At 37.8% G+C, this 26,723-nt stretch overlaps 1 protein-coding gene across 2 annotated transcripts; it reads left to right on the plus strand.

The window, feature by feature from the left end:
* Positions 1-6,699: 6,699 nt before the first annotated feature.
* Positions 6,700-25,789, plus strand: LOC114476533 (RING finger protein 122-like). Of its 2 annotated transcripts, none has more exons than XM_028468135.1 (7): positions 6,700-7,554; positions 17,007-17,154; positions 18,300-18,342; positions 18,416-18,457; positions 19,446-19,528; positions 22,497-22,617; positions 25,369-25,789. In XM_028468135.1, the coding sequence occupies exons 1-6, from the start codon at positions 7,530-7,532 to the stop codon at positions 22,615-22,617; spliced, it is 462 nt and encodes a 153-aa protein (XP_028323936.1). In that variant the 5' UTR covers positions 6,700-7,529; the 3' UTR covers positions 25,369-25,789. The 2 variants fall into 2 exon arrangements, with proteins under 2 accessions (XP_028323936.1, XP_028323935.1); XM_028468134.1 differs by having other exon boundaries at positions 6,701-7,554; positions 25,364-25,789.
* The last annotated feature ends 934 nt before the right edge of the window (positions 25,790-26,723 follow it).

Raw genomic sequence — 26,723 nt, forward strand, 5'->3', positions numbered from 1 at the left:
GACATTTTGTTAATGGCAGGTTGTGTATTTTGGGCATCAAATTTCTTCCTGACTGATTTTATGACATTGATCATGAATTATCCTACATTTAAATTGTAATTTATTCAGTAATGACTGAAATGTTTATGGCTAGTATGTCTAACTTGAAGACAAGCAACGTGAAATTAACAGTAAATATGCAATGCATGGACTTGTATATGAACTGTAAGTATATTAAATAAACAAATGTGCTTCATATGTTGTCGGGTCGTTTTTTATGAACTTTGAGGTGTTTTGTATGGACATGATTCTAAACCAACCAGATGTAACTTTCCTTCATGTCGATGCTTGGCCTTTGGCTCTAATCTGCTGAAATATTCGTCCAACATTGAGTAAAACCTTTGTGTTGTTTGCGGTAAATAGTGTAAATAGCGGTTGTCAGGCAAATGTAAACCCCTCTTAAAATGGAAAAGGGCATTGCTAAGGCAATTGTCCTGGATGATGTTGTCATTGCAAAAAGGTGTACAGTGAACTGATCACTTCCGGGAACAATGTGAGGCTCCATGAGCCGCTATCGCTGTTAAAAAAGAAAAAAAAAAACTGAGCAATTGGAGTGAACGAAGTTGTCGTAACTCACTCTATATACGGCTCTGAGCCATACTAATATTGAAATTTGGAGAACATGTACTCACTTTTGGTTCACAAACTTTCCTGCAATGTTTTGTGCAAATATAATGCCTATGATTTCCTTTTTGCTGTGTGTATCGAAGCATTTACTAACTAACACTATGTCCAAAAAGTTATCCTTCATCTACTAAAGCAATTGACATACAAGCTGACATTCTAACAATAGTTAATTTTAGCTCCCAAAATCAGTCACAGAATTGCTTTCAAACTAACCAAATATATTGCCACAGAACCCATTGTTGTGGCGAAATTATTAGTTATGCTTAATAATATATTTACTCATATATTTTAATCCTTAAGCCTTGGGGTGTAACTTTCCATTGTGTCTTCAACTTTGGGTCAGACCGCCTTGTCCAAAGCACATGATATGCTTACACACACTCACATAGTTCCCCAAAACAACTTCAAGGCCAGATGCGTAGGCATTTTCTGTGCACGCTCACATAGCACACATACACACCACATACACATCGATTCACACACACAAACACCACACACGCACACACCTCCGTCTCGATGACAACCAGCAGATAACGGAACTGGTTGTTTAGACCCAAAGGAGAAACTGTCTCTCTTTTCACCCGCTGTCCTTCCCTCTTCCTTCTCTCTCTATGCTTATCTCCCGGGGGGAGGAGGGAGGGGGGACTGAGCAGGGATATACGTGATGTGTCAGAATTGTCTCTCGCTCGATCATCGGACGTCCGCCAGGACGGTCACTAATTTTTGTTTCACTTTGTTCCATCTTTGCCTTTTTTTTACTTAGTTTTAATAAATCTTTTTTATAAAATCATCAATGCTCCGACTGGACTCCATCATTCAACCAGAGCAATAAATCATGTCTCCAAATGAGGTCAACCGCAAATTCTGCCGTAACACCATAAACAAGCAAGAGCAAATGTTGTTTCTTGAACTTTTAACCTTGTTACAATGTTAATTCCTATCAAAAGCACCTCCAAAGTATTATTGGGATTCCTTCCTGCATCTCTGAGAAATCCTCAATAATCTGCTCTCTGAGCGTCTTCTCTGCCTTGATATCCCATCCTAGAGGGGGTCGTAACACCCCTTCTGAAAAACGAGTGGTTCAGAATTCTAGTGACGTCACTAGAATTCCGAACCGCCCCCTCCAGAAAGTGCCTGCTGCTGGTGCCGCCCTTCCACAGTGAACCATTCTCTCTGGTGCTAGAGGTATGAGAGCGGCCGAAGAACATCTGTTTGGATGGTCATTGTCCTTTCTTATCCAGTTTGCAAAGGGAAAATAAACGGTCTTTGTCGGAGGGTGTCCGATTTGGGAACCTCAGGATTTAACCTCTGCTGTTTGCAGATGATGTTGTTCTGTTGGCTTCCTCAAATCAGGACCTTCAGCGTGCACTGGGGCGGTTTGCAGCCGAGTGTGAAGCGGCCGGGATGAGGATCAGCACCTCTAAATCTGAGGCCATGGTTCTCCACCGGAAAAAGGTGGCTTCCCCTCTCTGGGTCAGTGGAGAGTCCTTGCCTCAAGTGGAGAAGTTCAAGTATCTCGGGGTCTTGTTCACGAGTGAGGGTTGGATGGAGCGTGAGATCGATAGACGGATCGGTGCAGCGTTAGCAGTGATGCGGTCGCTGTATCGGACTGTTGTGGTGAAGAGGGAGCTGAGTCGGGGGGCAAAGCTCTCAATTTACCGATCGATCTACGTTCCTATCCTCACCTATAGTCATGAAATTTGGGTAATGACCGAAAGGACAAGATCGCACATACAGGCGGCCGAAATGAGTTTCCTTCGCAGGGTGGCTGGGCGCACCCTTCGAGATAGGGTGAGAAGCTCAGTCACTCGGGAGGAGCTCGGAGTAGAGTTGCTGCTCCTTCACGTCGAAAGGAGCCAGCTGAGGTGGCTCGGGCATCTGTTTCGGATGCCTCCTGGTCACCTCCCTCAGGAGGTGTTTCAGGCATGTCCTATTGGGAAGAGGCCTCGTGGAAGGCCCAGGACACCCTGGAGGGACTATGTCTCTGAGCTGGCCTGGTGTCGCATCGGGGTCCACTCAGAACAGCTGGAGGAGGTGTGCGTGGATCGGGAGGTCTGGGTGTCTCTGCTGAGACTGCTGCCTCCGCGACCCGGCCCCGGATAAAAGTGAAAGAAAATGGATGGATGGATGTTTTTGTATCAAACGATAATGTCTGGTAACCGAAAATGCGTCTTCGACTGCGTAAGTCCTCGGAATTTGTTCAAACTTCCTAAAGGAGAATCTACTTCCCAGAAGTTATTGGAATTTATCTCTGGGAACACATCATCTAGCATCCGTTAGTCTGTGACCGTCACTTTACAGAAGACTGCTTGGTGAACCTTGGCCAGTTCCAAAGTGGATTGTCCAGTAAATTACGTCTTGAACCGGAGCAATTCCCACAATAAAACCCACTGATGGAGAGGCCACAGCCGGAAGTAAAAAACACCTCTAGCAGCCATACTCACTTCTTTGTCTTTATATTTGAAATATATTCTCTGGAACTGTTTACAAAGTTTGGTCGGCGTGTCTGTTGCCCATGCTGCTGGGGCTCTAGGGCTACGTCATAAAATGGGAGGCACTCACCCGGGGGGGGGGGGCGCTCCAAGAAACCCTGCATCTCAATTTCCGGGTTGATGGAAAATAAGTCATATTTCTTAATAAATTAGTATTTTATTTTTGCAAAATGTAAAATATTACCCATATGTGACTGAAGTTAATTTTGGAAGGTCTTAATATAGCATGATATAGGACCTTTAAATCAGTCAATTTAAAAAAAAAGGGATGCCACACACGCACTTTCATAAAAACAAAAATGTATCCCCTTCACTTTGCATAGAGGGATCCATTGTTGAAAACGTATTGATCCAGTTAGATTGATTGAATGGTGATCAAGCCAATCACAGCCAGCTATTTGACGAAGCCGTTGTTTGGAGTAGATAAACAAAGAGTAAACAGCAATGAGTAAGGTGACAAAAAATAAGTAACAGCTGGCAAAAAAAGGGTGATACTAAACATTTCAGAGACACTATACTGGAGACAGAGTAAATGCAGCTCTGTACTGCTCACACAGGCTGTCACCAACTTAATCATTGTACCACTTGTTAGAACTACTATATTTACCAGATGCAAATATTTATTCCTGGTTATTGTTTTCCATAGTTTTATTGAGCTTTGTTTATCGGCGATGAGTTCCTACTGCTCGGAAACACTTTTTTTTATTTATTTTGATTTAATTGAAATCATACTACAAACTAATTCACATGATCTAACCAGCTATAGCGTGGGTTACAAGTAATTACAGTACAAAAGACAAAACTGACTTTTTTTTTAATGATGTAACATTGTTTTTATTATTAGAAAAAGTTGTATTTTTAGAATTTATTTTGTCATTGTTTAGTATTGAAGTGTATTGTTTATACTTTAATGTGTCTCAACAGCAAACTAAGTATGTCTATCTATTAAAAGGAATTGACACGACTTTTAATTAGGTTTTATTAAATGCCTTTTAGGATTTGTAACAAGGTGCAATGCACCTTTATATTGCACAAACTTGAACATTACTGTTGCCTAAAATCACAGTGAAATCAAACACTATAATATATAATAATAAATAAGAGTAGAGAAAAATAAACACTAACTGAAAAATATAGATAATTTCAATTGAAGAAAATGTAAGATAATTGTACATTTGAAAAACTAAAATTACCATTCCAACATACTATATAAAATCACTATACTAAAAGCAGTTTTGGTCCAAATCTGGACCACATCTGGTCCAGAGCTGATCAAAATGTAACACGTGCACCTTTTTTGGCCCGTATTCATATAAGGCGCAAGTGTTACATTTTTGTTTTCATTTATTTTTATGTTAGATTTTTTTTTAAAAGCTAATTTATACTAGCTTTTTGCTGTTCTGTGCCAGTGCTGACATAAAGCTTAAGCAGATCTGGCAAATGAGTCCATACAAGCTCTGGCCTATTTTGCAAAAAGACACTGATCTGGATGCATTTTACTGATATAGGCCAAACTTTTTAGCACATTTGGTCCCTCCCCAGTCGGGTGGGCCACCATGTAAAATTGAGAACCATCCAGATGCTAAAGGTGGGCGCGGGTTGGTGGGATCCAGGGGTGGTGCTGGGGGTGTGGCTGAGTGCGTGTGCCGCGGCGTCTCTATGCGGCACACTAATAGCCGGCTTTGTGGTGTGTGACGATTTATTTTCTCCTCGGGCATGGTCGGGGCCTGGCATCACTTGCTGGTGGTCTTGGCGATGGTTTCTACCATGGGTTAGCTTGAGATGGCTTATTTGGCTGTTGTCCAGGGGGGTGGGCACTGTGGGGGAGCGTTGGTGCCCGTTCTGGGGCTGTTGTGGGTTTGCATAGCCGGGGAACTCTATTCTCTTTTTGCGCATTTCCACGAGGAAAAAGTACCTCCTTCTTGGTACCTGGTGCTGCTTTGTTATTGCATTCTTTGTTGAGGTTCCAAAAAAAGCAGCCCAGGTCTGAAAATGTGATGTAGTCACAAAGCAAACACTGATTACGTCTGAGAATCATCACAGTGTAGAGTCATCAACTCACGCACAGAGAGGAAGCATTTGGCCATCATTGATTTTTGTTGCCGATCTCGTGAGCAGCAAAAAAGCGCAATCCGTGGAGTCTGGCAGCTTCGTGTGTCAGGTTAGTGCTCAATGGAAATACTCCGGAGAAACAGTATCAGGCGAGAAGAGCGGAGCCGTATAGAGCTGATACCGCCAATGGAAATGCACCTTTATAGCATCTATATGGGCCAGCAGAAGAAAGTAAAAGACAGAGAAAACATTGGTATCAGGTATCATTGTGTGAATTATAATAACTAGTGCAGTGGGAAGTATTGCTATAGAAAAGTGGAAGGTTAAGTAGCTTTTTCATGGATGGTCAAATGAGGTTGTGTTTGAAGGTGGGACGTCAGGGACATTTAGGTTTGTTGTGAAATGTGTAGAGTGATAACTATTGTGTTTTCATATATTTAAATGAATAAATTGGGAAAAAGCAACGAACCAGCATGAAGTTATGCCTTGAGAAACACTCTGAGACACTCACGTTTACATGAGAGCTTTGATTCCTCTTTAATTCAGAATAAAAGTTAAATCCTCTTTAAACTGACCTTGTAAACACTTAATTCCTAATGCAAATGTAATTCTGAACTACACACACACATACGCACACGCGGACGGCGCCCCAACCCCGGGCAGTCGCGGCACCTCCGCCCATGACAGGCTGCTCCCGGCCGGACATCGTCCGCCCTCTGCCCGCTGCCCACAGAGTGATTGGCTCTGGTGCGCCCACAGGCTGCCTCTAACCCGGCCAACTGTGCCGCTTGATCAAAGCCAGCAAAGGCTCAATCCACAGTGATGATGTCATCAGGTCTAAAATTTCATAAAATTGTCTGCTCCTGCTCCTGGTGGACAATTTTATGACATAATTCATTAATGGTATCATTGCTGTCCAAACAAATCCAACGTTGCACACCTTTGAACCAAGCAGCAGCCATGTTGAAAGTCTCAGGTCAATTTGAGCCTCATTCGCTGAGATATTTGAGGAACACACACAGACAGACAGAGAAGGAATCTCTCTGCTTTATAGTCCGTCAGTCTGCCCCAGGGCAGCTGTGGCTACAATAGTAGTTTACCACCACTAAGTGTGGAGTGAAAGAATAATGCCTTAATTCTGTAAAAGCCTCTTTGAGTGTCTATGATAAAGCGCTATATAAAATTGATGCATTATTATTATTATTATAGATAGATAATAAGAACTCGAAAGTGAGTTGGAATTATGTGTATGGTTTTGACAGCCTTGCTTTAAAGGAAAGACCTAAAAATAAATGTATTAAAGACTATAAATTGTAGATTTTCATACTAATAAAGCCACTGGTCTCTGCTGACTATCTGCACTGCTAGCACTTAATTCACAGCTAGCAGCTGCAGGAGTGTGGATGTGAAAGAAGGAAAAACCCTAAAGGGGTGAGGGGTAAGCAAGCAGCCAAGAGAAGGAGGGAGGGAGGGGGCGGTGAAAGCAGAGCTGTGATGCAGCCTGTGAATCACATGAGCAAGGATCTGTTTACAAACTGAGAGCTGTGAAGGAGAAGTGGAACGAGAGACAAGGAAGGGGAGTGAATGTGAGAGGAAAAGAGAGGAGGATCCAGATCTAAATCCACATTGGACCAGTGGACGGGATGAGTTGGTGTCAAAAGCGTCCATGTCTTCAGTGTTGAGAGCAGGAAGGAAAGGAAAGTGATGAGGGAGCTCTGAGAGGCTGTCCCTCAGCCTGTCTGCCTGATTCAGCTGCTTCTGCTGTCGGGGAACCCATCCATGTCCGTCCCTTTGTGTCTCCATAATTGGCCAGGGCAGGTTTCCAGAGCCGAGCCCAAGAGAGGCAAAGAAGAGACCTAAAAGGAGAAAACAGGGAGAAGAAAGGAGAGGAAAAAGAGGAGGAAGTGACAATGCTTTGAAGGAAGACAAAGGAAAAAACCAAACGGAAGCAGTGAATGAGCTGTAACAGAGGTTCATAACAGCAGTCTACCATTGGATTTGGAATTCTTCCGTTTTCTAAAGACTTCACTACCTTTTTGTTGCTCCTTTGTTATGCCTTAAACCGACACAAAGGGACATTTTGATGTCTTCCTCGGTCACAGTCACACATGTTTTGGAATCAAATGATTGGCTGAATGCTACCATAATATCGGGAGACGTCAGATCAGTTGTTCTTTTTATGACCATAACGATTGATCTGAGTTATAGGAATTCACATCTGAACTGAGAGAAAGTGGACAGAGACAACAAGTCCTCATTTGAACTCAGCTCAGTGAAAGTGAGGTCAGTCCACTGAGGATTTTCTGATGGTGCCAATTGATGCCCCCTGTCCGACTCTGTGACAGTAAGTGTCTTAGAATCTGCTCTTCCAATTTATTTTCAGACAAAACTTACCTCTTACTACCAACTGAACTTCCACCTTACTTTTAACCCTGTAAAAGATAAACAGGTAAATAATCCTCACTTATCCTGTTCATTGTCACAGTGTGCAAGAGCCTCTCAATCAGAAACAAGTCAAAGTTCCTCCTTCCCAGTTAGAAACCCAATCAAACCAAACTAATGTGTGGTTGGACTGTAACATAGAACCCGCACAAAGAGAGCACATGCAAATGCTACTTAGACTCTGAAGGAGTGTGTGTTTACATTGAACCACACAAAGAAAACATGCTTATCCATTTCCTGTCTTTCTGGAATTCTATGACTTTTAAACTTAAACAGAATTGTAGGTGCAGTAACAAGAGAAAAAAACAAATAAAATCCACATTTAGGTTACCCGCAGGTTATTCGGGGACCAAAAATTGACTGGTTGTTATTGTCGCTTTTTTACTTTACTTTGTTTGGATTATGTGGCTTTTTTAAAAAAAAAAACGTGTAATAAAGTAAAGCATTAACAAACAGCAAATTCACAACCTGCAAATTAGATATCTATAGTCAAAACAGGCATGCTTGATTATTAGGCTTCTCTAGAATAAACATAGGATGCCAAAGTACCTGGAGTGAGCATTGGCTGCAGTGCCAGGTGATCCAGATCAGGATGGATATTTCACATGTTATTGATCAAGAGGTTGGATATAAATGACTGAATCCCTGCATCATGAAGGATGCAGTTCATGATAAGAGGAACCTTTGACCTATTGAATCCTCTTGCACAACTATTGGAAGCATAATGAACATGTTAGTAAGTGAAACATCCTACAAAATATACAAAATTTTCAACAAAATGACCACAAAAATAACAAATCTAAAATGGCAACTAAAATACACAAAATTAACAGAAAAATACACAATAATATATGAAATGACAACAAAAATACACAACATTAACCAAAAGTTGCACCAGATGATGACACATTAGAAACATTTTCAAAATGACTCCAACAAACCTTTTGTTCTTTTCTGTCTTAATGCTCAGATTGGTCATCTCTCTATAAAAGCAAGGAATCTGTGTGTGTGTGTGTGTGTGTGTGTGTGTGTGTGTGTGTGCTCCTCAAATATCTCAGCGCATCAGGATCAGACTGACCTGAGAGTTTCAACATGGCTGCTGCGTGGTTCAATGGTGTGCAACGTCGGATTTGTTTGGACTGCAATGATACCGTTAATGAATTATTTTATGAAATTGTCAACGTACTTAGTGAAGATGTCATCAGTCCAAACTCTGGAGTGACATCAGTCCTAGCTCTACAGTGATGATGTCATCATTTAGAACATTAGAACATTGGAACATTGGTCCTACCTCTTAAGTGATGATGTCATTAGTCTTACCTCAACAGTGACTGTTGCTTGCGGAACGTGCGCATGGCTGCTGCTTGGTTCAAGTGTGAGCGACGTCGGATTTGTTTGGACTGCAATGATACCGTTAATAAATTATCTCTCAATAAAAGCAATGAATTTCATAAATGCTTTACAAATCCTGTGTGCATCTAAACTAACTGTTGTGGATTAATGACACTAAACGAGTCCCGACCAAGTCTGTTCCAGTCTAAGGAGATCCAGATCCACGAGGACAACAAACTGGAATCGGAATAGATGCGGTTCAACTCCCTACAGTGTCCTTGCTAAATGCCAAAATATATGAAAACACAACCTAAATGTTCCTGACGTCCCACCTTCAAACACAACCTCATTTGGCCATCCATGAAAAAGCTATTTATTAGCCTCCCACTTTTCTATAGAAATACATACTTCCTATGGACACTGCATTAGTTATTATAAATACTGACATGAATGTTGATAATGTGGCCCTCGGATCAGACAATCACATTTTTGTGGCCCCCGCTGTGATTAAAGATGCCCATGTCTGATTTAGACAATTCTGTTCTTTGTTCTTCAACAAAATGTAACATTTATCCACATAGCATTAGTACTTTCAGTTTTGTTGTAGTCCTCTGTTGCAGAATTGTGTTGCTTTTCACTGCTTTTGTTTTCTAACATTGTTTTTATGACTGACTCTGACTGTATTTACCAGTTAAGATTTAAGGTTTTATTTTTACAAACCATAGTTTGAGCCATAGAGGTAAGGAAGCACTTATTGCAATGACCGAAAATCAGCCTTTCCTCAAGTGACCTTTTCCATAAAAAGTTATGACAGGACCAATAAAATCCATGATCATTACGTGTTCATGAGCTTTACCACTTCAGTAATAAAGACAGGCACTTCCTAATACTTTCATCCGTCATTTTGACTAAAGATCTTATTGAAGTAGTTTTTGTTCTTTTGATGAAGTGAATAAAAAGTAGCCACAGTTTAGCAGCATTAAGCCACTATTCTGTTCATCATGAAGGTATTTGCACAGCGGCCTCCGTTTAAGTGCACCACTATCAATGATTCACTAGCATCGTGCTAAGATTACAGCTGCCTTCTCAGCCAAACCCTGCAGACACTCAGTAACCCAACACAGTGACTCGTGTCCAATGGAGAATGGATTCTAAACCAGATGGCTGCCATCACAGCTCAGTTTGAGCTAATATTTTACCTCTAGTAAGTATGGAGCGCCAATTGTAAAGTTGTGCATGCTAAAATAAACAGCAAATTTGAGCAACATTTAGCAATAAACCGCGTTTAAATATTGTATGTGAATTTTTTTAATGTTATTTTGACTAGATTTACAGCAATATTTGTGAAATTTGTGGCGGTTTTTTTCTTCTAAGAATACACAGTCAATGTTAAATCTAAATGATAAATATTAAATCTAAATGTTAAATATTAAATATAAATGTTAAATATTAAATATAAATGTTAAATATTAAATCTAAACGTTAAATCTAAATGTTACATTTAAATATAAATGTTAAATTCAAATATAAATGTTAAATCTAAATATTATTTCTAAATGTTAAATCTAAATCTAAATTATAAATGCTAAATCGAAATGTTAAGTTTAAATCTAAATTATAAATGCTAAATCTAAATGTTAAGTTTAAATCTAAATGTTAAATACAAAATCTAAATGTTACATTTAAATATAAATGTTAAATCTAAATTCTAAATGTTAAATTTAAATCTAAATTCTAAATGTCAAATCTAAATCTATATTCTAAATGTCAAATCTAAATGTTAAAATTTAATCACAATGTCAAATGTTGAATCTAAATGTCACAGTTGAAACTAAATATTTAGCTAATATACAAATTCCCAGGAAGTACTAAAATGAAAACTCAAGATTTAATATTTAACATTTAGATTTAGATTTACCATTTAGATTTAACACTGACATTATATTTTTATGAGAAAAAAAAATGACAAAATGTTTCCAATGTTGCTGTAAATCTGGTCAAAAGTAAAATTTCACATACATTTTTTAAACGTGGTTGTTGCAAAATGTTGCTGTTTATTTTAGCATGCACAACTTTACGCTCCAAAGTTCCCATAACTCACATGCTATTATGAGGAATGAAAAGTGTTCCAAGGCCTAAAGGCTACAAACACTAGTTTCTACCCAAGCTCAAACTTCTGGGCCAAACATTAATAAGTGGAGCACATTCCGATGTGACGTAAAGATGGTCGTAAAGATTCACGTTGAATAGCTCTGCAGCCTGGAGGGAGGTTTGAGTTTCTCTTTCCTCTCCTGGTAAACTGAGTGAACGTCACCTGGTTTAAAAACACTGTCAGATTTTAAAATCATCTACAAATAATTACCTCCTCTCCCACCTCTACCAAAATACAAAAAGAAATGCTACTGTAAAACAAGCATAACTTTAAACTTAACAGGAAATACCTGACTTTATAGGCCTTTACTTCGACCTAAAGCACATGTGTCAAATAAACTCAAGGCCAGGGGGCCAAATCTGGCCTTTTATAAGATCTAATTCAGCCCACAGGAGAAAGTAAAAATGACAGACAAAACATTAATCACTGTGTAATGTACAAGTTGCAGATATCTCAGTCCCTCCAAATGCCAAAAAATTCAGTGAAACTCCACAATATTTGCAGTTCTCTCATGTTAGCATCACATTACTACAGTCATTTCTTATCTCAAATTGTTAAACAAACTTTAAATTTGTCCAAAATCCTGCAATTCATCATATTATTTTACAAAATTTCCCCAAATCAAATTAGAAAAAGTACACAAAGTCAAAGAAATTCAATTAAATTTAAGATTAGGTGACATTGCTTGGATATTTTCTGTGCCTTACATACTGGACATATCATTTATATGTGGAAATGCAAACTAGGGTACAATGTTTTTGATATTGCTAATTTTCTCTGCCTATTATCTGTGGCCCACGAGAGATCAAACTGGTCCATATTTGACCCCTGAACTTAAATGGGTTTGACATCCCTGGCTAAAGTATCCTTTAATAGCGTATGTTAGCCATGCTGACCTGGGCCATTAATCGCATGTATTATGTTTGTGTGTAACATGCAAACTACAATTTTTGTTTTGTCATTAACCAAGCAATTGGCCATGAACAAATTAGCAGCTGTTTGCTTTTCTGCACTATGAATAAAGGAGTTTCCGGCATTATTGAAAGAATACAAGCCATTGCTTGTTGGGAGGCAGTGGCTCAAAGGCTGTCCTTGTTTTTTTTAAAGGTTGGTGATTTAAACACAGGTTATGCCAGTGAACTACAAGTTGCTTGCACCTCCAGCTAGTAACGTGTGAGTGTGTGTTGGGTGAATGGGTAAATATGGGTAAATATGTCTAACAACATTATATTACATGTAGAGAAAAGTGTTACACACACATACAAAAACACACACACACTAAGGGTCGGATTCACTAAGGCCTCAAATCCCTTAGTGGCAATTTACTCACCTGCTGCTCGGAATTCACTAAGAATACAGCAATGATTAGTGCAGCTGCAGAACTGGTGCCGACCGACCCTATTTATTTATTTTATTTAAATGAGCGTTTTGCTCGTTTAATGTGGAGACGTCAGTGCACACAAGCTCACTGACATTTGAGGAAGTTACATTGGAGGCAGATGGATTTCTCTGTCTTCTGCACAAACATTTACTAATGTAAAAAAACTAAATAAACAAATAAAAATATATTTTTATTTGTTTATTTATTCATTTTTAAACAACAACTTTAAAACCTAATAATATTTGTCCCCTTAATTGAATATGGCTGCTCCGTCTGATCCTGTAACTTTGCTCTGATCAGTGCATGAAAAATAGGCAGATTTGGACAGAAACCGTTCTATTGATCTGCCATTGATCTGAGTTAATACAGCTACACAGTCTGTCAATCAGTCTGCATTATTTGAAGATGATCTACTGACCATCATCCAGTGCAGGTCTCAGCAGCGCTGTGTTACGCACGCTCTCATGTCACCATTGTGCCATCAGTGATCACCAATGTGTAAATTACGCGTCTGATCCGCTGATTCTGGTCTCACATCACCACGACACAAGACTTTGACGTTCAAAGCATGGAGAGAAAGGAGCTCAGTGAAGCAATATTGATCCATGGTCATATCCATATATCCATCTCTGCGTACAGCGAACCTTTTTTTCTTTCTTTCACACACACACACACACACACACACACACACACACACACACACACACACACACACACACACACACACACACACACACACACACACACACACACACACTGGAGCCTTTTTTCCATCTGCGCTGTGTTTTCTGTCAACTGCGCATTTGTCTGCACCTGCTTCTCAGTTGTACTATTATTCCGTACTAAAACAATCACTGAAAACAGTTCCAGATTCAATTAAATTCAACTTTATTTGTATAGTGCAATTTACAACAAAGTCATCTCAATGCTCTATAATAAGAAACCCAACAAGATCCACATGAACAAGCATTTAGTGACAATGGGAAGAAACAACTCCCTTTTAACAGGAAGAAATCTCCAGCAAAACCATCAGTCATTTCATGAATCGCATTGCGTCCCCTGCACTCATTTATTTGCATTTCCTCCTCCCATATTTTTGCTCCCTCTGGGAGATCCGCCTACTATGCATATTCATGAGAGGGCTAAATGGTGTTCTGACGAGCTGAAGACACGTGGCCCTGATTCCCTGGGCTTTGTTCCCCTTATTAACGCGTGGAGTGAAGTTTGCACATGCTTTAATAGCACTAAACCTTTTGTGAATCCGCCCCTGACTGTATTAATGACAAGAACATAATACTTGTGTCGCAGCAGCTCGCTATGCTAACGGAAGTCGATCACCAGTTGCAATGGTCGCCTTTTTAAACAATAACGACTGGGAGCTCAAACCAAGTTTGTGCACAGCAAAAATTCCCCTGAGCCCTATTTTTTCAACATCAGACCATGATTGCTCATCCACAGGTGATACTGCATCTCTGTTGGTTATTTCCCAGTGCATAAGGTGGGTTAGCAGAGGCTAACACAAGCTAGTGGCTTTGTCTAACTGTCTGTCGCCTAATGTGGGGGGCGGACCCTGGGGGTGGGTGGAGCTGAAATTTGGTGAAATAAAAATAAAAAAGAACCTACAATGACAGTCACATCTCTGGGTAACTTATTAGTATAAAACACGCATTTATTCAAGTCACGTCTTTTTTATTTATAGGGCACAATAAAAACAACAGTTGTTGACCAAAGTGTTTTACAATAAAAAGTAAAAAAAACAAGAAGCAATTAAACAGTAATAGATATGTAGCAAATAATACACATCTTAGTGAGAATTGTGAGATAAAGAGAAGAGATTTTAGGCAGGATTTAAATCATTGTCAGTGGTTAATGATGATCTAATGACAGGGGTTAAACTATTCCACAGCTTGGGACCAATAACGGAGAAGGTTTTGTCATCTTTGGGTTTCAACTGAGTTTGAGGAATGACCAGCAGAGACTGATTAGTAGATCTCAGCAGACGTGAGGTAGAATAGGGCTGGGGTTCTCAACCTTGGGGTCAGGACCTCATTCGGGATCGCGAGACACTGGGAGGGGTTAGCCAGATGCCGTCAAGAAACTAAGAATTTTTTTTTTTTTTTTTAAACAATTGAGCAAATTTTTGCTTATTTTTACAATTTTTCTGCAACTACACCAAACTTGCCATCTTTTAACCTATTTTCATCACTTTTTCTTGCCATATTTTTTAGCCTTTAAATGCATTTTTGCTACATTATTTCAATTTCTGCCACTTCTCCATCCAATTCCAATGCCTTTTCTGCATTTAAAGACATTTTAGGCAGTTTTAAACCCTTTCCACCACTCTTACCACCTAATGTTACATACTGTAACATTATGGGTTACATTATTGTCACTTTTAACTTCTTTTCATCACATTTGAGGTTTTTTTTTTTTTTTTTTTGCCAATTTGACTACATTCATGATTTGTCATGACACTTATTTGCCAGTTTAAACTACTGTAATTGTTCAAATATTGAAAACTCTTTTTACAATTTTGGCCACTCTAATTTGCAAAGTTTTGCAAAGAGTTTTTTTTAATTCCATTTTACCGCTTTTTCCACCCATTTCAGTCACTTTAACCCATCTTATTTCTGATTAAAACAAGGATTTACATCTTTAAGATGAGTATATACAATGGCCCAAATAATAATAAACTTCCTGGATAACAGTGGATATTATTCAGATGAATAAATAAATAAATGTGGTTATCACAGATTCATAGAACAATGGACCATTAAGGTCCATTGTGACCTGACTTTATGGATGAGCCCCAAAATGCATTATGTGTATGTGACTTTGGAGCTATTCTGTAATGTGTTGTGTTTTTTTTGTGTTTTTGTTTGTTTAAGTGGTTACTTTTGTGTTTTTGGTGCACTTTGCTGTCAATTTGTGTGTTTTTTGAGTTAGTTTGTCTATTATGTTGGGGTTTATATTTGTTCCAACTTCTTGAAATAAAATTTTTGGGTATTTGTTTAGACTGAGGGCCAATTGCCTATGTCTGCTGTAGATGTTTGGGTGATGATTAGTTGCTATCTTTGTATAATAAGCTACAATAATCTTTGGAGCTGAGAATGGGTTTTAATTTAGGGTACAACTGACAACTGAGACAACTGTGACACACGTTGATTTACAATGAAATCTGACATTCCTCTTACCGGAAATCGCTAAAGAAACACATCAGCATTCACGTATATTAGTTTTATGACCTGATGTTATCACAATGACTTTGCTGAAGAGAAACTGGTGGAAGAGGTTTAATGGATGAACCCACACAGGCTCAGGGAGAACCAGCAAACTCATAGAAAAGCTCTTCTGTTCCATGTCTTGCTCTTGAGGGTCAGTTCTACTGCTAATCCCTGCATTGTCGTCCTGCCCACACTGTTCATTAATATGAGCATTTGTATTACTTTTTCCTGTTGCTTTAACATTATTATTAATTAGTTTGTCTGTTTAATACTAAAGGTCAATGTTGTGGGTGTGCACGCTTTTTACTGAGTGCGTCTGTGGAACAGAGCGATCTGTCAGGGGCGTTTAGAGCGTGAAAAGTGAAACACAGAGGGATCCATTCACTAATCAGGGCGTTCGGACATAAGAAAGAAACTCACCCACATCAATATGAAACACACACTAAATACTTATGCAAACATCTTCAAGTAGAAGCATGCGTGAAAGATCGCCACACATTAGTCAATAGGGATTGGCTTTGTTCATTGTGTTTCAGATTGACGTTTTCAAATGATTTTTAACATGCATCATGAATATGTTACTACATTGAAAATAAAAGTTTAACCATGAGAGCTTTGTGTCGTGTGTGAAGACAAAGTTGATGAAGGACGCACATGTGTTACAGTCAGAGGACAACACAGAGGTTGAGAGAACTACATGCAGTCAACGAAGCACAGTATCAACCTACAAACTGCTCTGTGACGTAATCAGCATAGACAAAGATATGGGTAACTTTTATTATAGTGAGGGCCAAAAAAATGTAATTTTATCTGATCTGAAGGTCGCAATATCAACATTCACATCTGGGTCATTCTGTCATTTCACAAATGGCCCACACACTTCAGTCTTCAATTGTTCCCTGATTATTCAATAGGCACACTGGAGATTCGTTATTCTTTCTGTCATATTATGTGTTCTACAAATCATTTTGTGTATTTTTGTTGTTCTTTTGTGTATTTTTCTGTCACATTGTGTGTTCGCTTTCGGGACTGCACTAAAGCAGACCGAGGGCCACCAGTTGTCCATATCTGGTATAGACAGTGAATAGGGTGAGAAGAGATGTTTAGTGTACTAAAGGGAGTAACCACTGCCAGCTCCATAAACCTACTGCAGCATGATAAAAGAAAGGAGCTGAAGCTGAGTTTCCTAACAAATCCTACAGAGTCTTTGGAAAAACAAAGCAAACCCTTCGACTCACCTTTTTCCATCTGTCTTCTTCTCTCAAGGTGTCTTGGATTACACAGCCCCAATCAAGACTGCAACATGACGTCTGAAGCGCTCTTCCACCTGCCACTCAATGTTTACATCGTCATCCTCGGCATCGGCCTCGTCATCCTCACCTTCAGCCTCATCTTCTGCTGCTACTTGTTCAGGTACCTGCTGCACACTGGATGTAGTGGCTTTACATGTGATAGCAGTGATATGTCAACAATAGTTAAGCTTTATTGTGCTCAAATCTGGAGCTCATGCAGAGGTGTAAGTACTGATATATCCTACTCAAGTAGAAGTACTGCAACTTGATTGAAATTGTACTCAAGTACAAGTAAAAAATATATCAATTAAATAGTGCTCGAAATAAAAGTTACTAGATACTTTCTCCCCCCACTTTTATTTTTGTTAATAAATCTTACCACGGTTCCCTTGCATACAGTAAACATCTCATGTAGAAACTTAAAAAGCAAGAGACTAAATCTTGCACAATTGGAATTTCATTTATTTTCCATAAATGCATCTGCATCTGCATAAAATGTTTGTTGAAATTTACAATTCTTTTTTAAAATAAAACAACACCAATAACTTCAATTAAAAAAAAAAAAAAATATATATATATATATATATATATATATATATATATATATAATTTTTTTTCAGGCTCTCAGTGTAGATACATTTATGAACTCTCTAAAACAGTGCCATGCCAAATGTGCCAAGTGGGTAACAGCATAATGGGTAGAAACCACAACCTGAACCCAAGGAAATGGCTGGGCGTTGATCAGAAATGTCCTGACTAAAAACATATGGATTATGTTCAATGTGCTTCATAAACTGCTGACCTGAGATCAGTACAGTACTGTGGTTTAGGTACCATTTTAAAATAAAATAATTTACTCGGTAAGGGTTGGGTGTAGAATTGTAATGAATAACTTTTCTTCTTTTAAAATGTACTTAAGTGCAAGTAAAATTACTTATTTATACATATACTCAAAAAAGTACAAGTACCCATAAAAGCAATGTGAGTACTTGTAATCCATTACTTTCACCTCTGAGTACATGTACTCAGTTTTTGTTTAATAGTGGTCGAGTTTCATGCTCAGATTAGCTAATTCTTCCAGATTAATTTAACGTACAGTCCGTTGTAGAATTTGTGTTGCGCATCATGTGCATTCCAGGTCAGTGCAGTTCCTTATCTGATATATACATCGTGATAGAACATATTCTGCTTCAGACAGATGTAGAGCGATCAGGCATCTTAAATAACAACCTGAAGAAGTGACAGATTTATTAATTATCTTTGCAGATTGAGGCGGGAGAATGCAAGACAACAGTACGGCTATGATGAGGTAAGACACACATGATGTGACGTCTTTGCATGTATTTTGAAAAGTTTTACTGACATTTATTTTTTATCAACAGGTTGTTTTGAAAGGAGCTGGGAAGAAACTGAGTCTACTTGGAGTAAGTTTAACTGACTTCATGAAAAGAAAATATTTTATTGAGTTCAGATAATTTTGTATTGTAATTGTAATTTGCATGGGAATCTATAAAAATTGTCAATTATAATTTAATTAAACGAAAACCTGTGGAACCATGTTAGAGTTCTATATCTTACACATACATAGTTAACAATTATTCATATATGTTTCATTTCAAGTTTTCCCACTACCTGTCAGTGAATATTGAATTACAAACAGAATTTTGTCTGTATTTAGTGAGATTGTTTTTCTCTTTAGGTTTTGCACATTGTTTAATATCAGTTTAAGGACTTTTAGGACACTTTGCAGACATTTGCGTTTGTTCCGACCAAAGAATTCAACTGATTTAAGATTAAATCGGGGCGTTCGCCTTTAATTTAGAGCAAATAGCCTCTCTAGTGGAGGAGGAAGTGGATGGAAGTGGTCGTCTTCAGGGCACATGGTGTTCGTTGCTTTAACATGGAATTCTGAGCGCTATACCATTATGAGTTTTTTGAGATATGGCTTTATTCTCATAAAATTACTACTCTAATCTCAAAATATTTCGATTTTAATCTGAAAATATTACGACTTAACTAAAATTACGACTCTATTCTCAAAATATTACGACTCTTCTGAAAATGTATCTGACTATAATCTCAAAATATTAGGACTTTAATAAAATTCCGACCGTATTCTCATAAAATGAATCTGTGACCCTAATACGCCGTCGTAGAAAGCTGTGTGTTAGTGTGTAATTTTGTCAAGTCCTTGGAAATGTTTTTTCCACCCATGATGTGAGGGAAGCTGCATATTTTAAACCTCTACACATTTGAAACTATTGTGTTGAAGCAGAACGACGTCTGAACCCTGTTGTGCAGCAGCCAACCAGAAGCACTGTCCACCAAATAAACGACACCTTTATATAAACATTTCTGGATCTGTGCGCAAATCTGGGTCTGACAACATTTACTTGTGTTTCTCCTTTTTAGCAAACATGTGCCGTGTGTTTGGAGGAGTTTCGGAGTCGGGACGAGCTTGGAGTGTGTCCTTGTTCTCATGCATTTCACAAAAAGTAAGTGCAAAAAATATACTACAAAAACCATAATCACCATTAGGCTTACGTTGCTTCATTCTCCTGTTTTCAGATCTAAAGACAAAAACATAAATTCACTGTCATTGCAGTGCAGTGTGAGGTGTCGAATGTAAAAACTCGGTCAGTGTTTCAGAGCATACATAATTTGAACATTTAGCTGACTTTCCTCACATTTAGCAAATTTATCTTTCATTTCAGACAAATTCATTTAAAACAGCATGTTCTATGTCATGGAAAATGTGTAAACATGAAAAATAAATCTAAATGTAAAAGTTAAATCTAAATGTAAAAGTTAAATCTAAATGTAAAAGTTAAATCTAAATGTAAAAGTTAAATCTAAATGTAAAAGTTAAATCTAAATCCATCCATCCATCCATTTTCTTACCCGCTTATTCCCGTTTAACAGGGTCGCGGGGGTCTGCCGGTGCCAATCTCCGGCTCTCATAGGGCGCTTGGCGGGGGTACACCCTGGACAGGGCGCCAGTCCATCACAGTTAAATCTAAATGTAAAAGTTAAATCTAAATGTAAATGTTAAATTTAAATGTTAAATCGGTCGCCAAGTGTAAAGCTAAATGTTGAGAAATTATACATACATTAATCACGCGGCCCCGCCCACACTCCACACCCCCCACCCTACAAGGTTTTCTGCATCCTTAGTGTCTTTATTACTGGCAAAAGTAAGTTAACATACAGTCGTTGGTACTCTCTGTGAATCTACATCTGTTAAACTGTCTGAGGGCTGATGTGCAGCTCGTACACCAGTCATTACTGCTCTTTATGGTTTGTCAGTTTGGAGTGATCCCTATGTCTCGCTCTTTCCCTCTCCTCACTCACTGAGCCGCAGCCAGTGGTGTGGGAGGGGCCTCGTTATCGACAGGCGCTGACCTGCCCACTTTGCATAATATATTAACAATTAGCTTTACATTTGACATTTAGATTTAGATTTAACATTTACATTTAAGTTTAACATTTAGATTTAGAGTTAGATTTAACGTTTAGATTTAACATTTGGATTTAACATTTAGATTTAGATTTAATATTTAGATTTAAATTTATTATTTACCATTTTTAACAGTGATACAGAATATGCCATATGAATTTCTGTCTCAAATGTAAGAAAAATTAGCTTAATGTTCAAAATGGGTTGGCTATAAAAGCATGACTGAGTTTTTACATTGAGCACCCCATAGTTGCAGTACTGTAGGTTGAACTATTATGTGCAAATTTCCAACAAGTGCGTCAATGAAAAGTAGAGAAATCCTTCCACTACTGTACGATTCCTTCACATGCACATTCCTGAATGTGTCCCTGCCTGTTTGAACTTGGCCTTCACGCCTGTGAACCGTTTGCCCTCCAGTAGAGGAGCGACACCAACAGCATCACAGACCAGTTTTACCTTTGCTTACAGGCAGTAAACACCTCCTACGTTTACACTTCTTACTTTTCTGACATGATAAACGAGTTAAACCTTTAACTGTGATGCTTCTCACCAGGATTGGGGTCAATTACATTTTTCAATTACAATTACGTCTTCAATTATCCATGTTCAGTTACAACTCATTTATGATTATAGTGACCAACATTTTTTCCAATTACAATTAAAATTACAATTATAATTTTTCCCCTGAAAGTTAATTACAGTTATATTCTCAATTACTAAAGTTCAAATTCAATTAATCACGATTACTGAGCCTGAAATAAATAACCTTATAAAACATGACCTTTCTCTTGTGTTAGCTTTCTGTTAGCATCTCTTTTGATAATGGGTTGATTTTGACCCATAATTCAGCTATAAAATACACTAAAGGGTCAAAGGTCGAGACGGATATAAACGTAAACAAGCTCAGTCGGTCTGTTAATATTTCCAACCTAACAGTGTTTGTAATTTTATTCCAGAGATCGTTAGTGTTTTAATAGTGTTTATATTATTATTATTACACATATTCGGACACGAGGAGGGACAAGGGCTTTCCGTTGACGCCACTTGCAGCCGATCTGAGCACTTTTAAAAACCAATGGGAGCAGCTCAGCAGCAGTATGGAAGCATAGGGCACTCCCCTCGCTTCCACACAGGTGACCCCTGGTGCACAAAAACATCGACTACCTGGGTCTCCAGGGGGCAGAATTCAGACTTTACCTGGGAATGATGCACATATCTGAGCACTTTTATAAAACTGATGAGAGAAGCTGTATTAATGCGACAGACCTTTGTTTCTACATTCCTTCTCCTCAACTTTTAACTTATGATTGTTATGTATTTCCTGTATTTACCTTTATTATTTAGTTTATTTTTTGACTTGTGTAGTTGTTTCAACAACTGTAAAGTGTCTGAATTTTTGAAAAGTGCTTATAAATAAAAATGTATCATTATTATTGATGAGACAAGTGAGATATCAGAGTGTGAAAAGCACAGTTTGAGTTCTCACTTTGAAAACATACATTTATGAGGTCCACCATTCACTAACCAGGTCCATGATTACTTTTATTAAGTTATTATTTTAATTAGATTTACAAATTTGAAGAAAGTGCATAAGATGGACACTAAACAGACCGATAAGTGAAACCCCACTGATCAGCTGATTGGTCACTGTTTAAAAAAGCAGGAAAAACCTGAATATTCAGCTCGTGTGTAGCATTAGCTTTAGCAGCATTAGCTTTAGCAGCTAACTCGGCATTTCTGTCTTGGAGACCGATACCACGTTTCCGCAAAAAATCTTTCAAGGAATCAATGTTCTAACGGTAAAAATAATCTAAATCTCAGACTCGCTATCAGCCATGGCCAGTTTATCCCTCTCGACCTTTGACCTCACGTGCAAGAACTGAAGGAGAGCAAGATTTCCAAGAGTGTGAAAAGCCTTATTATGATTATGTCATATGTGTAATTAATGATCAATTACATGATTACAATTATAATTGACACCAACCCTGCCTCTTACTCTGTTTCAGGTGTCTGTTAAAATGGTTAGAGGTCAGAAGTGTGTGCCCCATGTGCAACAAACCCATTTGTCGCCTCCAGACTGACCCGTCACAAGCGCCCGTGCCACCGTCAAGCATCCTGGGCGTCTGAGTAGGTTCTTCATCCTCCACACACTCTATCCTGTTTCCTCTGTCAGTGACCATTTAGGCAGAGGTCATCAGGGGTCATTCCATGTCATTTCAACAAATGGCAAATGCACTTTATTTTTACAAATTGTTCCTTAATTATTCATTGTACATTTTTAGTTTGATTGTATGAATACAATGAAATATAATAACGATGATGATATAGATTAATGGATTTTGAAGGAAAAACACCTCAAAATAAGAGAAAATGTAGAACATAAGAAATTTGATCATAAAACAAATAAACAATAAATGATTATAAGACACAGAGGCAAGCTACAATGACCTAGTGTAAAGGATTTTTAATATTCGCGAGTAGTGAAATAACCCAAAGTTGTGATCCAAAATAAAAATCGAAGAATTCTCGTAAAGAAAAATTGTTTTAATCCCAAGAAAGAGTTTTTTTTCAACATTCCCACATGCAATTATGGGCCAATGAAAATCTGTCACAAAAGTATTTTTTTGGATTTTGAGGGACTGTCACCCAAGAACCAATACAAATCTGTGACTAATCATTAGTGATGTGCGTAGTCTATGTTCATAGCTCTACGTTGATCACATTACTGGGAGCTGAGACATATGTTAAGTTGTTTAATGAAGGCCCAAACATGTTCCAGACCCAAACACACTCACTTTTTTCCAATTTTGAGCAGCTGGAATGTCCACCAGATAGGATGTATAGCAGATATGTTTATATATTCTGAGAGTGTAGGTGGAGTTGTAATATTAAACCACATTTCAGTTTTTTATGTGATGTAGATCCTGACATATTGGAAGCTGAAAATGGAAAAAAATAAGGACACAAAAACTCACATAAAATTGGCCATATCTCAAAAGGTTTTCTGTATTGACTCTTTATATCATACAAGTGTGTGCATAAAAGAACATAAAGGATTAAGAACATCAATTTAAATGTGACAAGTTGAATCATTGAAGAATGCATTTGCATTTATTTATTTAATGATGTGTTTATTTTTTAGCTTTTGCTTTTTTTCCACTTATATTTATTTATTCATTTAATTTAGATTTGGGCAGGTGTGGTCCTCCATAATAGAGGGGGCGTTGTCGTACGAGATGATTATAAAGTTTACATTATAAAGTCAGAGTTAGTACTGATACTGTGTGGTTACGGTAAGTGTATTTTAAAAATGTGGTTGTAACATAACTTTTATCTATTTGAGCTTACTGGTATTTGTAACTACAGACATTTATAGCACAGACAGAAGTTCGTCATGTGAAAAATATTGAAAAATAAAAAACTTTCAAAGCAGGAAAACAGAACTTTTTTCTTTACCATTCATTGGCTTTCTGAAACTGAGCGCCAGGAAGTCCAGTTGTTTCATACGGAATACATTTTGGGGTGTGCAAAATATGAATTTGAAGTGTAATTGTGGTGTTTAAACAAAAAAAAGAAAAGAATAATCACTGCACAACACAATTGAAAGTTTGAAGCCAAAAACCCACGTGCACGTGCTACAGGTAAACACTAACTCCATTATGCTCACCAGTCCCATAACTTATAAAGTTATTGTGAAAAGGAATCCTTTTGAAGACTTTGTTACATTTTGTTTAACTGTGATCAGAATAATCCAATCTGATAGGAAATTATCAAATATTACAGTAGACTGACAGGGCAGCTCTGCAGGGGTTCTCATTCTTGGGTTCAGGACCCCATTTGGGGTCGTGAAACACTGGGAGGGGGTCCCCAGGAGAATGTTTTTGAACAATTTGAGCCAAATTTTGCTTATTTTTACCCTTTTTCTCCAATTAACCAAACTTGCCATATTTTAACCCATTTTCATAATTTCTTCTTGCCAAATTTTTGCTCCGTTTAATGCATTTTTGCTACATTTCTCCCATTTCTCCATCAAATTTCAATGCCTTTTCTGCACATTTTTTCCGCTTTAAAGACATTTTCAGCACTTATAAACTCTTTCAACCACGATTCCACCTAATGTCACATATGTTGATTCATTATTGTGACTTTTAACCTCTTGTCACCCTATTTCATGATTATTTTTTGCCAATTCAACCACATTAACGATTTGCCCATTATTTGCCAGTTTAAACTAAGTGTTCCTACTTTTTTAAAAAACATTACCCCAACCCCTACTTCTGACACTTTTAATACCACTAGTAATATTGACACTTTGAACCCTTTTTTACCACTTTTTCTGTCCATTTTTGGCTTTTACAACTTTTAACTGATTTCTGTTTTTTTTTTTTTTTTATTCCATTTCACCACCTTTTCCACCACTTTTAACCCATTTTATTTCTGATTAAAACAAGGATTTACATATTTAAGATGACTATATACTATGGCACAAATAATACTAAACTTCCTGGATAACAGATACATTTATTTATTTATTCAGATGAATAAATAAATGTGTTTATCACAGATTCATAGAACAATGGACCATCATTTTACTGACTTTATGGATGGACCCGAAAAATCTCTCCCCTTTATTCCCCCTTATAGATGGTCCTGTCTCCACATGACTGTTCTTCAATGTTCATGTCTGTGTTCAACCACTTTCAGCTACAGTGAGGGTCCCTGCTATCTGGAACCTTTATTTTGGGGATCGCGGGCTGAAAGGGTTGAAAAACCACTGCATTAGAGAATTGTCTACATGGTGAACTGCTTTACATGAAAATAAAATGCTAATTCTCTTAAACACAATGTTTTTTTTTTCTTTCCTTTGTCACAGCACAGAGCTGCAAAAAAAAAGAAGATTTATTGACCAGGACTACACCCCCCCCCCCACACACACACACACACACCCCCGTGACTCACTGAATGATGGACATACAAACATACCGACCAATGAGGCCTATTTAACTTCTAAAGATGAACATATTTTTGAGCTAATAAATGTTATCATGTATGTTGATGATCTCATTGTCTCACAGTTTCATTCTACAGCGTGTTGCCAAGTCTTGTTGAGGTAATAATGCCTTAAATGGTAACATTGGGCTCATGTGTGACCTGAAAAGTTCATGCTGTCACATGTGTGTGTTAAGTCTCTACTAAAAGTGATGTAATCACTTAAGGATATAAAATAATAAGCATGATTTTTAGTTATCTTGAGGTTTTTTATCTTTACTGGTGTTTAATAAAATGTGTAGTGTTACAACGATGGTCTGACTGTGTTTGATGTTAAAGTAGTGATACTCAGAGAGAGAGAGTGCATGAGCTGCTATGTTGTTTGAATGAGATACATTGGAAATGTCCTTCTCTGTGTGGTCTATGTCAGGGGTTCCCAACTGGTCTCACCTTGGGACCCACATTTTGCCACGGTCATTAAATCGTGACCCACCTTTTTTTTTTTATTAAATTTTCAGTCAACCAAGTCCAACATGAGAGACAGACATTAGGTATTTATTCATTTTTGACCAGCTGTCCGCGACCCACTTTTGGGTCCCGAACCAACAGTTGAGAATATAATACATGTATATATATATATATATATATATATATAAGTAAGAAATGGTACTTGTGGTCTCTGGAATTGGTGACAGGGGTGTTTTTGAGTGCATTTTAGTGATATATATATATATATACAGTATACAGTATATATGTATATATAGATATTTATGTCTTATTTGATATCAAAATGTCGACAATGATGAGACACATCTTCAACAAAGCAGTTTCAGTCTCTTTCAAATCTATTTTGGCCGTCAGATGACAAAAAGTGACAAATAAACAGTCAAAAATATTTAACTTTGGGAATAATTTTGCGCAAGATTGTCCATAACATTGTCAATATATACGGCAGAGTATTATTCAAGGTCTTAAAATCATCCCAGTTCATTCCCCAAGGTTAAAAAATAATACTTTTGCCAGGAAGAAACAATTATTGTGTGAATATACAGTAGTCCCCTAACTAACAATACCCCCTTATTTTCCGACAAAATCGAAAAAATGAAAAATAACCAAACCATTGTCAAGAAACTTGTCAACTTCTTTCCTGCAGTCCTGATATATTACAGTGGAATTATGCTTTTAAACTGCAATAGCTGTGTTTGTGTGACTGTTTAATAATGTATATAATAACATGTATTATT

This window comes from Gouania willdenowi, chromosome 15, assembly GCF_900634775.1.
Source record: "Gouania willdenowi chromosome 15, fGouWil2.1, whole genome shotgun sequence".
In the NCBI taxonomy this organism is placed as follows: Eukaryota; Metazoa; Chordata; class Actinopteri; order Blenniiformes; family Gobiesocidae; genus Gouania; species Gouania willdenowi.